This window comes from Crocodylus siamensis, chromosome 2 (assembly GCF_052110815.1).
Source record: "Crocodylus siamensis isolate JL-2025a chromosome 2, ASM5211081v1, whole genome shotgun sequence".
Lineage (NCBI taxonomy): Eukaryota > Metazoa > Chordata > Crocodylia > Crocodylidae > Crocodylus > Crocodylus siamensis.
This window is the reverse complement of record NC_143396.1, coordinates 157,665,631-157,683,758: the sequence shown is the minus strand read 5'-3', so window position 1 is coordinate 157,683,758 and position 18,128 is coordinate 157,665,631. Positions and strand designations below refer to the sequence as shown.

At 40.1% G+C, this 18,128-nt stretch overlaps 1 protein-coding gene across 3 annotated transcripts in view; it reads left to right on the top strand.

Moving 5' to 3' along the window:
- The window catches only part of UBE2D3 (ubiquitin conjugating enzyme E2 D3), a 37,073-nt gene extending 19,708 nt beyond the window's left edge, over positions 1-17,365 (top strand). For 2 of the 3 annotated variants that reach the window (XM_090031897.1, XM_090031899.1), the window contains 7 exons: positions 5,994-6,057; positions 6,145-6,176; positions 10,496-10,573; positions 11,682-11,787; positions 13,788-13,881; positions 14,687-14,736; positions 15,869-17,365. In XM_090031897.1, the coding sequence (XP_089888023.1) occupies positions 5,994-6,057; positions 6,145-6,176; positions 10,496-10,573; positions 11,682-11,787; positions 13,788-13,881; positions 14,687-14,735 (423 nt within the window). In that variant the 3' untranslated portion in view covers position 14,736; positions 15,869-17,365. The remainder of the gene's footprint in view (positions 1-5,993; positions 6,058-6,144; positions 6,177-10,495; positions 10,574-11,681; positions 11,788-13,787; positions 13,882-14,686; positions 14,737-15,868) is intronic. The other variant, XM_090031898.1, reaches the window with a different exon arrangement.
- Positions 17,366-18,128: the final 763 nt, after the last annotated feature.

The window sequence follows — 18,128 nt, the reverse complement described above, 5'->3', positions numbered from 1 at the left end:
ATGAACGATGTGTGCTTCTGGAGGCAGCGGGAGCATGGTGGCAGTAAACGGGAGCTCCTGCAGATGCTGCCAGCAGTGGTGGAGGGTGTAGGCGGTGCCTTTTTGTAGGAGGTGCACTGCCATGCTCAGGGGTGCTCATGTATCCCCCTACACATCGCCCCTGCCAGCAGTCTGTCAGAGCCAAAGAACTAGAGTCCTGTATCCCTATGCTTTAAGCACAAGACTTGCCCTTCTCTTATTATAATAATTTGAATTCCGAGTCCTGCTTATTCTTCATCTATTTCTTGCTCTAGATCTGAGATCTCTGTATATGATTGCTCCTTGGAAGTTGCTTGTTAAAAAACCATCGATATGTATGACGGGGAAGGGCAAATACCAGAGCTAAGGCAGCTGGTCACTCAGCAAGGAGGAAATTTCTCTAGAGGTGCACAGATGTATCAGTTCATGTCGGATTGGCACCGATCAAAAGCAAAATTGACATTATCAGCAGTCAGCTTTTTTTGGCTGATGTGACTGATAATGTCGCTGATTAAATGCTGCGTGCATGCATGCAGCCTGGCAGGTTGGAAAGCAGAGTCTGGCTGGTAAGTCTGGGGAGGAAAAGAGGGAAGGGGTTGGGGGCAGATCAGGCTTGTCCGGGCAGGGAGGGGAGGAGGAGTACAGTGGCTCCCACTGCTGGCACACCCTGGGGGGGGGCACGGAAGGCCAGATCTGTGTGGGGTGAGGGTGGCCTGGGGTTAGGGGTGGCACTGAGCTCTTCTCAACGGGGAGCTGGGCTGGGGCTGTGTGCAGAGCAGGCAATGGCACTGGGAGGGTGGGTGGGGGCAAATTCTAGGGGGGACTATAGCCCACCCTGTAACCCCCCCCCACTGCTGCTGCCCACCCCGCTTGGAACCCTGGCTCAAACCCCTGCTGGGAAGACCCCTGCAGCACTCCCAGCCCCAGCTTGCAGCAACAGCCTGACCTCGGCCCATGCACAGATACAGGGGGGCATGTGCCCTTCTGTGCCTCCCCCGGGATGCGCCAGCAGTGGGAGCTGCTCCGCTGCTCCATTCTGTGGTAGGCAGTGCCTGCCCCAAGTCCCAGTCCCTCCCTCACACTGGGGCCTCGATCTGTACCCTCGATCTCCCATACCTCTTCCCTGCCCCTTTTCCTCTATAGACTTACCAGCCAGATGCTGCTCTCCAAGCTGCCAGGACGCATATCGGGAATCAGATTGGTATCCGCTTATATGGCTCATTAATAATCGGCCATTAGTATCGACCCCAAAAATCTTTTTCAGTGTACTCCTAAATTTGTCCTTTTGCATCAAAGCTAGTATTTCCTACAGATGAAGAGGAAGGTGAGAAGCCTTCCTGTCCCTACTGTGAAAAGCTTTAGAATCATAGAATCACAGAAAATTAAGATTGGAATCAACCTTAAGTCACCTAGTCCAACCCCTGCTTAAAGCAGGACCATCTCCAACTATATCATCCCAGCCAAGGCTTTGTCTAGTGGGTCTTAAAACCTCCAAGAATGGAGATTCCACCATCTCCCTGGGTAACCAGTTTCAGTGCTTTATCAACACCTTAGTGAGAGAAGTTTTTTTTCCTAATATCTAAGCTAAATTCCCCTTGCTGCAACTTGAGACCATTGCTCCTTGTTCTTTCATCTGTACCACCTGAGAACAGTTGAGCTCCATCCTCTTTGGAACCCCCTTCAGGTAGTTGAAGGCTGCTATTAAATTTCTTCTCAGTCATCTCTTCTCCCAGCTAAATAAGCCCAGTTACTAGCCTCCTAACCATTTTCTTTGCCTTCTGCTGGATTATTTCCAATTTGTCCACATGCTTTCTATAGTGAGGGGTCCAAAACTGACCACGGCACTCCAGATTTGGCCTCACCTATGCCAAGTAGAGGGGGATAATGACTTCCCTCAGTCTGGTTGCAGTGCTCCTATTTGTGTCAGCCCAGTATGCTGTTAGCCTTCTTTGCAGCAAGGGCACACTGTTTACTTATTCAGCTTATTGTCCACTGTAATCCCCAGGTCTCTTTCTGCAGCACTCTGCTGCTTAGCCAGTCTGTCTTGGTGCATGGGAATGTTTCTTCTTAAGTGTAGGATGTTATACTTGTCCTTATTGAACCTCATGAGATTTGGTCCAATTCTCCAATTTGTTGAGATCTCTCTGAATCCTACCCTTACCATCCAGCTTATTGACTACTCTTCTCAGCTTGGTGTCATCTGCAAACTTTACAGTAAAACTTAACTGTAGCCTGTGTGAGGCCATTTCCAGTTTGCAGATGGTTCAGTTCAACCACAGGATTCTTATGACTTTGTCTTTGGCTGTCATGGAGCAACTTGGATAATAATGTTAGGATTACTTTAAATGCGTACATAGAACTTGATGCTACCTGACTGCAAAGTCATCCAGCTGTTCTTGAAAGAACTTCTACTATTAACCCAAGTGTCAAATCTGGAAATAGAATAAAACAGAATGTAGTATTGATGTGAGCATTTGGGAAAGTTTGCTGCTTAGATTAATATTATAATTAAACTTCAGTTTTTGAAATTACTTTTCGCAAAGTTTCCTGGTTCTTGTTGAACTACTGCTAAAATCCTCTAGGCTTGCTGCAAAATGTAGGTCTAGCCTGCTAAGAATATAAGTGGGGAAATAATTTTAAGAAAATGAACCACACTGAAAATATCTCTTTTCTCAGGTCAAATTAAATGGTTAAGTGACAAGTATACATGCATATCTGTCTTGTTAAAAACTTCAATGAGGTTTCAGATGTGCATTATCTAAAAGCATTTTTCTGGTGTATTTTCTGAATGTATTTTTTAGATGATGCAGATTTGAAACCTCTTAACATTTTTAAGTTTTTTAACAAGCATTTACTGAGATGCCTTGAATGTAATGAGGTTTAGAACTGTTGGTTTAGAGAGAGTGAGTTTTACACCTTTGTTCCTTTCCCGTTCCTTTTTTCCAGGTTCTCTTTCCCGATGCGCCTTCCCCCCCCCCTCCCCAGCCAGTTGTAAATCCTAGAATTCACTTACAGGGCAAATTTTTCCAGCCAGTTGCTGATTTAAAAGTGATCTCTTCATGAACTCAAGCAAGTGTGCTTTCCTCTATCCCTGCTTCCATGTAGAAATACCATTTTTGGAAGGTACACGTTAATGATTGTTTAAAAAGAAACTTAAAGAAAAGGGTCTTTCTCCATCTCTTAAGTCAGGGTTATAACATTCATTTGATAAGAGGCCACATGAGAGAGATGCTGCTGGATTGGACCCACAGGCTGGGCCCGCATCGTCCATGGCATGTGCTGCATTACAGTATCTCCATGCGCAGTGTGCAGGGCTAGTCCAACACCCATGGGCAGGGCAATAGGGGTCCCTGGGCCAAATCTTTGACACCACTGGCTTAAGTCATGTTACAAGTTTAATTTTAAGCTACAGGTTTTCTATAAGGCAGTTCTCTAAAACAACATATGAGCTTAACCAGTGTCTTGGTGCACTAGAAAATGTGTTTTTTAAATGAGGTAAAGTTGAAGCCTCTTAAAATAAGTTTGAGAGAATGTACAAACTTGTGGATTAGACATCATAGGATTTATGTTGGTCTGTTCAGAAGGAACTGCTGCCTGTACTTCTGAGTAGGAGTAGGGAAACTGAAGATAATATGGCTAATTGAACATAGCAGGTCTGTTGCATCGGATATTGGAATACTATGGTGTTGAAGTTGCCCATTTTATAGGTTAAGATTAATTGATACAGAATATTAAGCTACATGCACTGGGGCAGATTGCTGTGGGTGAAGGGTAAGGAAATGTACCAGATTCTAGGTAGTGTTAGAAATCCTGATTTGGGCTGAGGTTAGACATACAAGAAGGAAGAGGAAATAGTTGTACATGTTGACGTGCCTAAGCCTTGATTATTCTTTCTGCACCTTAGATTGCTATTCTTTGCTCATTTAGATGTCCTCATCTAAACTTGGAAATTAACCATGATTACTTTTAGTAGGTGGGAGTTGTAAACCTTAGCTACTGATATTTTGCTAAGCTGTTTTCTGCAAAATTTGAGAAAGTAAAACATGAATTGACTTATGGTATAAAGACTTTCCTAAGGCAAGGGAAACTGGAATAGTCTTAAGTAATTTAAGAAACCTTTGGAGGTGAATTGGTATGGAAAACTAGGTCATATTTTCTGTATGCTTGCCAGTAAATATTATTTTACCGGAAGTGATCGATTATTGTTAGAGTTAACTTACAAGAAAGAGACCATTTTGATGGCATGTTGGCTTGTCAATAATTTAACAGCAGAGAAACATACAAGTGCTGTGTTTTCTAAATTAATAACAGTTCAGAGACTTTGTTTATTAAGGTTTTTCAGGCAACTAATGAATGCTGTGGCTTTTTTCCTCCATTGTGCATTACAGTACACCGCTATGCAAGTGACAAATGTTCAAGGAACTTAGCCAACATATTGGAAATAACTTGTTTCAGTGTCTTAACTGAAGTGTAGTACTTTTGACTGCCAAGATCCCCATCTGTGATTTTGGGGGGAGGGAAGGGGAAGTAGGGCGTCCCTTCACTCAGAATTTCTTAATGTCTAAAAAGCTAGCTGTAAGCACTTAAAGAATAATTTTTAAGGAGTTCTAAAAATTAATTAAATAAAACATAAACCTAAAATTAACACTGTATATTTAACGAATTTCAGGACCGCTACATAACTTAATTTCCAAAGTAACAGAAACATCTGAAAATGAGACACCTGTGTCTCTTATGTAGTATTGTAATCCCTATAAATTGGATTAAAAGAACATTGCATTTTAAACCTTTGCTAGAGTCATATAAATAACAGAGAAACCTAACATGCAGGTGACAGGATTTCATAGGATTAAAAAAAAAAGCTTTCTGAAACTGATATAGGTAGGTGCAGTTTTCAAAAAAACAGAACAAAACAAAAAAAACCCTTCTTTTAAATTAACTCTTGCAGAAATCCTTTTACACTTGCCAGTCTTTGCAATTCACTATTTAAAGCATTAAATAGATACAGCAAGCTGCTGATCATGTGCATGGTACTTCCAAGAAGGTGGAACTGCTGAGCTTCCTGTTTTTGTGTTAAACTTTAGTTTCTGGTACATTGTGAAGACATTTAACTTAATGTTTATCCTTTTTTTTTCTCCCTCATGTCCTTTAAGGAAGAAAGTATTAATAGAGTATGTAATGACTTTCTTCATGCATCTTCTAACATGGGGTATATAAAAAGTACAAATAGTAACTGACTTCTAAATCTCAGAACTTGAATTTAGAAGCTTATTTACTTTGCCAAGCTTAGTAGGTCTTCTCTTTCATGAAGACATTTTTGATACCTGCTGAGGCCCTGGACAGACATGCTGTCAGGGGTGGGCAATTATTTCAGGCAGAAGGCTGCTTACTGAGTTTTGGCAAGCTGTTGAGGGCCGCATGACGGGCAGCCAGGGGCAGATAACTGTTAATTTTCTGAATTTTCTAGGGGCCGCAAGCTGCATCTGGCCCATCCCTGTGATATGTAAAACCTTGCAGTTGCCTTTGAAGTGTTCCAAATGGTGGGTGCAGGTGTGTGTGGCTAAAGAAGCCCTTAAAAAATAAGGAACGTCTTTTGAACTGCTTTCTTTTGAAGCATTTCCTGAAATATCTGTACGTTCAAGGGGTCCTCTGTTCTACTTCGCTCTGCCCTGATGGATGGGCAGCAGGGTAGATGGCCAGTGAGTAGTCTTCCGTGCAGTCAGCTGTCCTTGGGACTCATGCTAATCAGTAGAGGTGTACATGTCTGCATAGCACCAAATTTGAAGCACTCCAGTATTTGGAGTGCCATCCATGGCCTGAGAGTGCAATTTTTAAGGGTTTGACATATCGTTTGGTCTGTATTGTCTTTTACATTAAGAAAATACAGGATTTTTTTATATATTCAGTGAAAAATAATATAGTACTTCACTAACATTTTTCTGAACAGTTTTTTTTTTTTTTTAAATTTTATTTAGGAGCTTAGTGACTTAGCCCGTGATCCTCCCGCACAGTGTTCAGCTGGTCCAGTTGGAGATGATAGTAAGTAGCATTCAACTTGATCTGATGTTGTCTTAATTCAGAGAATATATAATGCATAGGTAATAACACTGAATTTTTCTTTTCTAGTGTTTCATTGGCAAGCCACAATTATGGGACCTGTAAGTATTCCCACTTCGTTGAATGTTAATGCTAGTGTGAAATAGTTTTGATTAGCAAGAACTCTTGTCGTCTTAATTTCTCCACAGTTAGTCCCTAATTTAGATGCTCCCTAGAATTCTGTTAGGAGAAATGAAGGGGAAAAAATTACTGTTTGCAAGGTCATCTCTGTGACGTGACGTGTGTGTATGTTATGCGAACTGTCTTTCAAAAATAACACAAACAAAATATTATCTTTATCTAGAACATATGTTTATGCACCCCAAAGTTTCTTTAGTTTGATCCAACATTGACTTAGTCTGTATGCAGAATTAGACTTTTGTTTACCGGGATAGATGCACTGGTGCAAATGAGGAGAGCTTTGTTTGGACTGGGTTGGCAGAACTTCTATAGCTCTGACGGGATAAACAGAATCTGACATGCAGAATTTCAGATAGCTGCAGGAACAAAACATGCCTAAAATTTTACTATGGCTTGAAAATTTAGATTAGAAATACTTATCAAAGGCACTTGTCCTTATTGTGTTTTAAATACATTACAAGTTAGACTGCTTAGGAATTAAGATATCAAAATAGCTGTAGCTTTTTTATACCAGAAGCTGCTCAGTTCTAAAAAGAATCAGTGACCAAAGAGAACTTTATTGGGATTGTTTTAGAAAAATGTGCTTGCTTGGAATGAACATTATTCATATGTAGGTACATCTTTTAGCAGTTGTGCCTTTGGATCTTGCCTGCAGATGTGGAGCTCAGTGGCACTCACTGGGGGGCAGTCCCTTCAGTGGGAGCACTTTCCCTGGTTCTGTGGTTTCCCTTGGTTTCCAGTCTGAAAGTTGGTTTAAATATTGTTTCTCACGCATGATAAAAAACATGGTTCTGCAGGCAAAACTTTAAATCCTTGTTTATCTCTGTAGTCCTATTGAATGCTAACAGTAGTGTCCATATTTATCAAGGGCTCACTTAACCTGCGTTGTTACTTTAAACAATGGTGGTTGAGGGGGTGTCAGGTTGTTTTTGGGTTCCAGACTGAATTCTCACTTTTTGTAAATGTAATTCAAGTAAGCTAAACTTGGTCAAGTACCAGTAGATGTGGAGCCTGTCGGTGATGCCTCTAGTTGGGTTGCATTTTAGAACTGTTAATTTAGGTGACTGTTAGTACTGATCTGACCTTACATATAGGTCTGGTTTAAATATCATTTGCATATGTCTGCTCATCTTCACTTCCTCTGTGGAGGAAAATGAAGAGTCTGATCTTCAGCTCAAAGTTCAGAAACTGGATTTGTTTTTCTCCTTTTTCTCCTTGAATGCAACAAAGTGCGCTCTCAGAAGGTTGGGTCAATAGTTATGCTGATACTGGAACAAATTTAGTAGTCTGAGTTGCATGTTGTTGAGTAAAATTTTGACTAGTGTCTGCATCCTCATAAGGGTTTGAGTGTTTGTTTGGGGTCTTTTTTCCTTGTAAGACTGTTTTCCATTCTGCCTTTCTTCCTCATTCAGTGTTGTCCAGGCCTTTCCCGCACAACTCGCTCCATCAGTCCAAAGGCATTTATTAGCCTTTTCACCTTAAAGTGCATGCTGCTCAAGCAAGAGAATAAATAAAAGTATCCTGAATTAGCCTAGTAATTTTACCTGTCCTTGGGTTTATGGTAATAGTTTTTCAAGTCCTCTCATAGAATTAGAACCTTGCCAAAATGTAGGAATTTTTGGTGTAAATGTGCTGGGTGCAGTCCAAGTGGCAACCTGTTCTACTGCTCAAACTGCTGCATTGGCATATCTCTGGAACCCACGGGACAAATGTTGCTGTTACTGTACTCCCCCACTCTTGCCTGCTGCTGAATTAAGGGAGCAGCCTGCGTAGTCAAATAAGTTGGACAGCCTTGATTTGATAAATCCTATCTTGGCATCTACTAATTTTAGGAATAAGGATTTGAGATTTTAGTGTCAATGAAATATGAGGAAGCTTGCCTAGGTCTAGTCTACACTGGTTCTAAGTAATTCTTTGAGTTCCTCATTTTTATAAACAGTAAAATTTTATTTCCAGAATGTACAATAAAAGGCCTAAGGTCATTTGTGAATTGTAGTTGCCAATATAGCAGATGTTCAGTGAATACTAGATATAATACACTTAATCTTTGCCAAAGCAGTGCCATTAAAGTATCAGGTGTGGCACTTCGGGGCTGTTTTGAGCATCTTGCCTCTTACTGGAATTCTTTGTTGCTGTTCAAATTTATTTAAACTAAAGAAATGAGATGGGGCTAGGGTATGTGCAGATGAGGGGGTTTTTTTCTCTTTAAGAAGTCAAGATATTTTAGTTTTCAAATAGCTTCCAGGTTTCCTTTAAACCAGTGTTTCTCAACCATTTTTGTGCCAGGACCCATTTGTAAGTATTAGTGGCCAGTCTTGACCCAGTGCCCCCCTCACTACTGACCTGCTGTCCCCTGACCCCAGCCTCCCAGTATTTGGGGGGGGGGGCAGGGGACATGAGGGACCCCTTGCAGGCTAGAACTCTGCCACAGTTTGCTGCATTTTTCTCCTTTTAAGGAGAATTTTTAAAATTTGTTGCACTAGATTAGCCCTTCATGCTACATCCAGGACTGGTTCAGATGAGGCCCGTAGACTGGCGCTCTGTATGGGATGCAGCGCACACAGGGTCAGTCTGGTTTTGGTACCATATGCAGTGCGTGCTCCAAGCTGATCATGTCTACCGTGTAGTGCAGGGGCAGGGCCAACGTGCTGCATGTGGTATACAGGGCTGGAGCTGGCATGTGCAGGCTACAAGCAGCACACAGGACCGGTCTGGGGTGTACATTGCATACAGTGCCCACACTAGCTATGCTCTGTGGGCTGGCTCCAGCATGTGAAGCCAATCTGTGGGCCCAATTCAGCCTGAAGACCAGCCACATGTCCTTCATCTGGCCTACCCTGCTTTAAATCAAAAATATTAGAAGACCAAATTACCCTTTTACCTCCTAGTCTTTAGCTTAGAGGATAGAGAGGCAGATATTGCAGTCTTGTTATTTTGGAAACAGACTTTGCTGTAGCAAGGTTTAAATATCACAACTGAAGACTGCTGTAAAAAGTAAAAGTGTTAAGGAAACCTTCTATTCCTCTGTGTACATCCTTATTTTGTTCTTCACCATTATTCCATTTTCCTGGAGTCCTCAGAGTTTTTTTGCAAACTACAAGGGCAGTAAGGCATGTATGTGTTTTTTCCAGGGATCCTAGTGGATCTGGCCAGAATATTGACAAATACTTGCTCTGAATTAAGGCTTTATGGAACACCTTCTATTATTGCATATCAAATCTCCTCCCATCCCCTTCCCCCCAACAAGATGTGCACTTTTCTGTCCTCCCACCTCCCCCTCTCCCCACATGCATTCTGCCTTCCAGAAACAGATTTTCTAGAATTGTGGCTGAGTGTATACATCAGTTTGACTTGCCTTAAGCCCACTCAGTTGTACCGTCAGGCACAAGCTTACGGTGTTGATTCTCTCACAGCCCCTAAGGAGTTTGTCGCTCTAAGGACTGCTGCTGCTTTCTCCACTGTTCCTTGCCTCCAGGCAGCCCCTTTGCCCCTCTTCCTCCTCCTTCTCCATGCCTCAGCAGTGTGGTCTGTGGTGTGTAGGCAGGTAGCTGCACAGATCCAGCTGTGCTCTCCAGACCAACCTGTCCCCTGCTGGCTCCATGAGCATGGCACTGGAGGAGGGGCTGTGTGGGTGGTCAGCAGCTTATGCGAGACCCTTCGGGGCAGCTTCAGCAGGGGCTCTTGACCCTGGCATACATAAAGTGCCGTATTAGGTCAGACTGGTCTCTTTAGTCCAGTATTCTGTCTCCCAACAGTGGCAGAAGTACAGGGAGATCATTGACTGTTTAGTCACTAGCTACTGTCAGCTCCTCAATGGCTGTGAAAGGGTTGGGCTCAGCCCCCTTCTGTTTGCTCGGCCAGAGGGAAGTGGGAGCCATCTCGATAGCTATTAGAACACAGTGTCTCTATGCTCCTCTTACAGTGAATCAAAAAGAGTTTCCCTGTTTAAGATGCATAAGCCAATTCTGGAGGGGAAAGATGTTTGTGGTATGTGAGTAAATGTAGCAGTTCCTTAGGAGAAAATTAAGTGCATCTGTGACCAATCTGATATGCTGTAGTTCATCTTTGTACAACCCATATTGGGCAACGGGGATTGAATTTTATTCATAGCTTTACTTGTAAGCACAAAAACAATCCACAGTATGTCAGTGATTATTTGGTTTTTTGGTTTAAAATGCTTTTAGCAAAAGTTTTAATGCTCAAGGAATAACTAAAGAATAATTACTTGCTTCTTTGACAGAATGACAGTCCATATCAAGGTGGCGTGTTCTTTCTGACAATTCACTTTCCTACAGACTACCCTTTCAAACCACCTAAGGCAAGTTTCATTTTCACACTTGTACATCTAGTGCCCTTTAGCGAGCTGAACCCAGGGAGAGCAATTATGAATCCGTGAGTTCTTATGTTAGCCCTGTTATGTTTGTACCTTTGTCCTGAGAATATAATGTCCCTTCTGAGTGTAGGTATCTGTTGGTACATTGCATAGGAAAAGTTTTACACATTTGCTGATGTATTTCATTCAAATTCGTCTTGGCTTAAAAAACCCGTAAATTCTGAAATTATTTTAAAACAACTACAGACGTTACCAATACCTACATATTTTAGGGCAGCTGCCTGTAACTGCACCTTTTAGAACTAAATATAGATGAGGTATTTTTGGAAGCATTTCATATAACCATGTATAGCATCAAAACTTGTTACAACATTTATGGGGTTTTTTACTGTAACTTATAAAAATGTTAATGATTTGGCAAATTCAGATGGACTTAGTTTGGTTTTTAAGTGTGGTAAAATAAAAGGCCAAAAGCAATTTGAGTGGAAAATCACTTTCAGTTGACTTTTATGAAATCAGAAAACAAACACCCTGTTAACTTAGTGAATTTATTTTATAACAAAATGTAATATTTTCAGGTTATCCCTGTTAGGTTTTGTAGAGGAAGTGATACTGGATACAGACTCTTCGTTGTGGCCAAACTTAACATTTTTGGCATGTGTTTGTTTTGGTAGCACTTAAAACCATATTTTCTAATACTGTAAATCATACAGTTGACCAGCTGATCAAGAGAAGCTGGGAAACATGGAACTGCCTTTCAGTTTTGTGATAAACAGTGTTGTGTGATTCATTGCAGTCTTACCATTGTTACTTTCATTCCATGCCTTATTCTTGTGGACTTGTAACTATGAAATGTGCTCTGCCCAGTGTCAGTATTACATGGCATTGAAAGATTAGCCATTTAAAAGCTGGAAATTTGGCCTTCTTAACACGTATTTCAAGATTTTTTTTTTTCCCATGAACTGTAAAAACTATCCTTGTATCTCATTCGTAATTATTCTTTAGAATAAATGTAATTGATTAGTAGTTTGATTTGCAATATCAGTTGCATGTTTTATATAAAATGTAAATACTTACCTAATTTTTTTTATAGGTTGCATTTACAACAAGAATCTATCACCCAAATATTAACAGTAATGGCAGCATTTGTCTTGATATTTTAAGATCACAATGGTCTCCTGCTTTAACTATTTCTAAAGGTAAAGTTTTCTTTGGAAAACCCTAATTTTATGTCATCTTTGTGGTGTTGCTGTGTTGTTTCTTTTTTTTTTTTTTCCTTTTGGCTTTCCCTCTAGAATTACCTTTTATTCTCTAGCCCAGGGATTCCAAAGGGTGTGCCTTAGCTAGTGTGGTGTGAGCTCCATGTGTAAGGACGTAAATGTTCTCATGTCTGGCACCCTGTGTCTGCTCCAGTTATTCTAGCAGTGCCTGTAATTTGCCGCTCTAAGGACTGCTGTTGCTTTCTCTACTGTTCCTTGACTCCAGGCAGCCCCTTTGCTGCCCCTCTTCCTTCCCCATGCCTCAACAGTGTGGTCTGTGGTGTGTAGGCAGGTAGCTGCACAGATCCAGCTGTGTTCTCCAGACCAACCTGTCCCCTGCTGGCTCCATGAGCATGGCACTGGAGGAGGGGCTGCGTGGGTGGTCAGCAGCTTATGCGAGACCCTTCAGGGCAGCTTCAGCAGGGGCTACCCTTGACCCTGGCGTACATAAAGTGCCGTATTAGGTCAGACTGATGGTCTCTTTAGTCCAGTATTCTGTCTCCCAACAGTGGCAGAAGTACAGGGAGATCATTGAGCCAGCTGTGTCTAGAGTGATCTAGCCCTTATTCAGTATCCTCCCTTGGCATCCAACCATTGTGTTCAATAGCCATTAATACTTCTATCATCCATGAATTTATCCAGTCCCTTTTTTTTAGATCTGGCTATGCTATTTGCCCCCACCATGTTCTGTGGCAGTGAATTCCACAAGTTAACTACATATTGCATAAAAAAGTCCTTTGTCTTGTTAATTTTATACTTGTTGCCTACTAATTTCAGCAGTTCTAATATTCTGGGACTTGGTGAACAACAGTTCCCTGTTCACTTGGCCCATGCCCCTCAGCTTTCTCATTTCTAAATTGAAGAGTCAAGAGGGGGTAGATATTGGAAAGAGCAGGGCACAGCAGGGTGAGATCCTACCCATGTTGCCTTTAAGTGACCCCAACCAAATAGGTGATTCTCAACTTTTTTTAGCCTCAATGAATTGCAGGCTTGGGGAATACGGCTCGATCCTGAGTAGAAAAGGATAATTAAAGTGTTGCACCCTTATGCTGTTGTTTCTTGTTTTAGATATTACTAAGGACCGGCTTTCGTATCTGTCTGAATCTGCAAGATTGAATTCATATAAACAATTATATTGGTTTAAAAGTGGCTTATTTCATTTCAGCTTAACTCCTTTGTTTGATATTTAAAGTAAACTGAAATGTGTGGTTTAAATTAAAATAAGATTATCTAAACAGATTTTGTGTTGGTTTTTAAGTTGGGTTAAAATAGTTCCTGAAGTTAAACTTACTTGTCCAAAAGGTGCAAACCAAGTTTAGTACCCACAGTAGGGTCCATCATGTCATGGCATATTGCAGTGGTTGCGACAGTAAAGAATGAAGTTAATATTGTTGCTTGCAGCTATTTTTTCTGTGACGGTCTCAATTTAATGTTTTATTTTATCAGCATATATTTAGCATGAACAGGGCAGACTAGTTCTAAGACTATATTACTGTCTTAGTGTAAAGAAGAAATCAGTCTGATTCTAATCCTTTTTTGTGATCACTTTAAATTTATTTAGGACCTGGCACACAAGCCACTCAGTGAAACTAGGGTGTGAATTCACAGTGTATTGATTACTCTGTGGTAACAACTTGTGTGCACAGTTTCAGTAAACCTTGTTGCCTTTCTCACATGTATGCTGTTGTGTACACATAGACAATAGAGGAAGTTGCAGGAGTTGAAGAGCTTAGAGAACAAGGTTGTTTTTCTGGTTACTTCTGATAGTTGTAATAATCTCTAAAGAGGTAGGTCAGTGACTCTTGCATTTAGGTGGGCTACAAAATTTCCCTCGACTTAATTGATCTGTCATAAGCTTGTTTTGAGAAAGCAAATAATGGCATTTCTACTCTGGTTAAGGTCTTTGATTTCACTGTCAACGCTTTTTTTTTTTTTCACAGTTCTCTTATCCATTTGTTCACTGTTATGTGATCCAAATCCAGATGACCCTCTAGTGCCAGAGATTGCACGTATCTATAAAACAGACAGAGACAAGTAAGTACAGAATTATGTAAGGGTAATATACTAACAAAGTTTTCAAGGAACACTCTGCTCTGGTATAAAGGGAGGAGTAGGTCACTTGTGATCAGTCTGGGACGGAGAGAATTTGTGCATTAGACTAGGTAGTTGTTTTTGGCAAAGGAAATGTTACAGTTATAATACAAAGATGTCACATTTTACCTGAAGTTGCAGTGGAGGGGTTACATGGTCATGGCAATAAGTATTTAAAGTTTGCACTGCCTAATTATTGGCTTACTATATTTAAATAGGAGGTATCAGTTATAATGCTTCTAGGCTTTGAGGAAAGATTAATCTAGTAAATAAATACTGCAGTGCAAGGATCAGGAAACCTTGGCTATTGTGTGGCATGTGAAGCCATTTTGCTCAGCATGCCACAGCTGACCTGGGTTCTGGGTAGACTGTTGGCCGTGGAACCTGGGCTGCTCGCAGCAGGTGCTGGTGATGTGCGGCACATCTTGAGGTGGAGAAGGGGTCAGGGCTGCACTGCCACAAGAAGGATCAAACACACCTCATGGCTCTCCCACCATCCACTCCTGGCACACCAACACTTTACAAGCTGAGGTTGCAGAGTTTTTTGGCACGTGGCCCAAAAATGTTGCCGACCCTTCTGTAGTGCCTTTTTTTGGATAACTATTGTTTTGAAGCTCCCTGTTGGGTGAAGGTTTTATAATCTTGCTTTCTGTTAAAATTAGGTTTTAAGTTTTTTACGCAGGTAGAATTCAGTGAAGTAGCCATTGAAGTCTGTGTATATTAATGCTGAATATACTTGTCCAAATAGGTACAATAGGTTAGCAAGAGAGTGGACAGAGAAATACGCTATGCTGTAGGGTAAGGATATCTGCACTTAATGGTGCGTTTAACAAAATGGGGACTGTCAGCACTTGAGTGCTGCATGCTTCAAGGCACTGGATTAACTAACAGATAATGGATGCACCAGTTACTCAACCTGAATATTTAACAGCTTGATCTGTGATTAGTGTGAAATGTATTGGCTAGTCACTGTTTCTCACATAGATAATGCTCTTGCATGGCAAAAAAAACAGGTGATGGTAAGAAACAGTTGTCTAGGTTCAACTTGTTCATCTTGAGTCCTGGTAAGTACTTAAACAAACTTCATAGACTGTTAAAAGCGATGAAGTGGAAAAGCCAACTGTGTATGTAAATAATAATAATCTAGGCAATCCAAACTTGAAACTTTGTATACAAGCAAAACATAGCTATTACTTTAAATTATGAAAAGTACTGTTTTAGATCTTGCTTGTATATTTGGAAATTAACTTGCTACTGACAAGCATGCAGATAAGCATAAACTAATTGTATTAGTTCAATTCCTGTGGACTAGTGTGTACAGAAAGTTCACGTCGTATTATTACTCTGCAAATGCTAGAATTCATTGTAATAGTACTTCAATTAAAGTTTCTGTCTGGGGGCAGGAAAAGGATGGTTGGTTGAAGAAAAATTGTTGGGTATTCAGAAGTGCTTACTCCTGAAAAGTAGTTTAGTAGCATCTTGCATCATTCTCTGACCAAAATAAGAAATTTGATAACTGTAAAAAATACACCAATAATATAATTATAGGATGCCTTATTCTACTGATTTATGGTAAAAAAAAAAAAAAGTAGAGTCAAAACAACTTGGTGTCATGTTATAGGAAAGCAAACTTCTAAATTTCCTGCATCCCCCTTCTGAAATTGTGGTCCTCTGTTTCCTAATACATGCTTCTAGCAAATTCTCCTGATTTTGAGCTGAAGAGTAAGTCTCAATGGAGGCCTGTTTTACTGAAAATATCCAAGTAAGATTTGTTTTCCTTACTTTAGTAAGAGTGCACAAAGCATAGAAAGAGTCCTGGACAAAAGGCGTGGAGAAATCAATTGAAATGTCAATGGTGAATATCTTCAGGTAGGCAATTGCTATCCTTACGGCTTTAACTGTCCCTAATGTGTTCTTCCTTTATTCACAGGTACAACAGAATATCTCGGGAATGGACTCAGAAGTATGCCATGTGATGCTACCTTAAAGTCAGAATAACCTGCATTATAGCTGGAATAAACTTTAAATTACTGTTCCTTTTTTGATTTTTCTTATCCGGCTGCTCCCCTATCAGACCTCATCTTTATTTTATTTTTTTTTTAACTTTTTGTTTACCTCCTTCCATTCATGCACATGCTCATCTGAGAAGACTTTTAGTTCTTCCAGCTTTGGACAATAACTGCTTTTAGAATCTGTAAAGTAGTTACACAAGAACAGTTGCCCAAGATTCAGAATTTTTTTAAAATGGAGCATGTGTACTATGTGGCCAATGTCTTCATTCTAACTTGGTTATGAGAGTAAATCCATTCCTCACTGCTCTAACAGATACTGAAGATACCATCAAGGGGGCGGGGGGAAGATGGATGTTAAAATTTTCTCACATCAAAGGAAGTAACATTGCTGTAGCAACATCCATCTTATTTAAAACCTTCCAGTGTTAGAGATTTGAGGTTTTATTATATAGTTATGCTCATAACTGATATGACTGGAGAATTGGTACAGAATCTATAGCATCAGCAGAACAGAAAATGTGATGTATCTTATGCATGTCAATAAAGGAATGACCAGTTCTTGTTCTACAGAGAATGGAAATTGGAAGTCAGACATCCATTGTATTCCAAAATAGGGTCTAAAAACATTTTTGTAATTCATTTAAATTTTGTTAGGAGTCTTGGAGCTATTAGTTAATCTATCTTCCAACACACTGTTTAATATAGCACTGAATAAATGATGCAAGTTGTCAATGGATGAGTGATCAACTAATAGCTCTGCTAGTAATTGATTTATTTTCTTCAATAAAGTTGCATAAACCAATGAGTAAGCTGCCTGGATTAATCAATATGGGAAACAAAATCTTTTGTAAAAGCAAAGCTGGTTTTTGTATATACTGTTGGGATTTGCCTCGTTGTTTAACATCAAATAATGATGTAAAGTTGGATAGAGTGAATCTTTTTGCCATTTTCAGTTATAATAATCTGTGGCAGGCTGACACATTGATCAGCCTGTTGTATGCAGAATTAATATAAGCTAACGTAGTAGTGTGGCTGTAGCATGCTACACTTGGGAGCCCAGAGTTCAAGGATGGACTTGGGACCCAGCAGATCTGAAGTGGTGTATTGTGGAGGCATTTCCAGATGCACCCCTGTTTGCTGACTGAGAAGCTTTTTCTTCATCTTGTACACTTGACAGCTGAAAGATCTTAATGTGGGAATAAAAATGGGGCAAAAATGCAAAATAAAGTACTGTTTTGATGTGGGAATTGTCAGAGGCTGTGTTGAAGTGACTTTACTATGTTGGATGTTCGTTATCCATTGAAAAGCTCTTGTTCAGCCATGCTGCCATTTACATTAATGACAATTTTAATGCAACGGACACTTTCCTCATTTCAGGTGACTTAAACGTAAATGAATAAAGCATTGCTATTGGATTTTTGTTTGACCAGAAACATTATCTTGTGCCATTAGTTTCTTTTGCCTTTTTAGCATCAAGGGCATTATAAACCATCCTGCTCTCTTCGTTCCTGCCTTTTTCCTTCATGCTTTCTTTGTTTGTTTTGTTTGGTTTTTTGTATCCATTCTTTTTTACTATCTCTCTAGTCCTGTATTATGAGTTTGTTGTGCATCTGTGACTTCTCTCTGGCACCACTTTTTGCACTGCTTATAGTTATGTGCATTCTGATTCCCTGTCTCCACATAAATGTGGAAAGCTAGATGTAAAATAAATGTTAAACCTTAATTTTTATAAAAATTTGAATATGTAGTTTGGGTATGGTTTGTTCCGATTTCTACTTCCATAATTTAAAAATAATGTTTTTAAAATAGGGCAAACTAGATTTTAGGATATTTCAAAAAAGCATATATAAATGAAAGTCATTCTTGATTGAGCATGCTTTGCTGTAGGAGCCCAATTAGATTTCTGAAGTTCCAAGTTTTGCAGTTTTTAGTACTGCACTAACACAGGATTTTTGAGGGTTCACTCCAGTCTTTATGGGATGAATCTGTACCAGAATTGGGTGTACTTTTATCATTTATGAAAAAGTATTTTTGCATTAGAATGTTCACCTAACTTCAAGATATAGGGGTAAGATAATGTACTTGACATAATGTTTGTCAGTGGTCAGCTGTGTTCAAGCGGTCACTTTAACATGCTGTCCCATCTCTGTGGCCACCATTTAAAACTGTTAACATAAG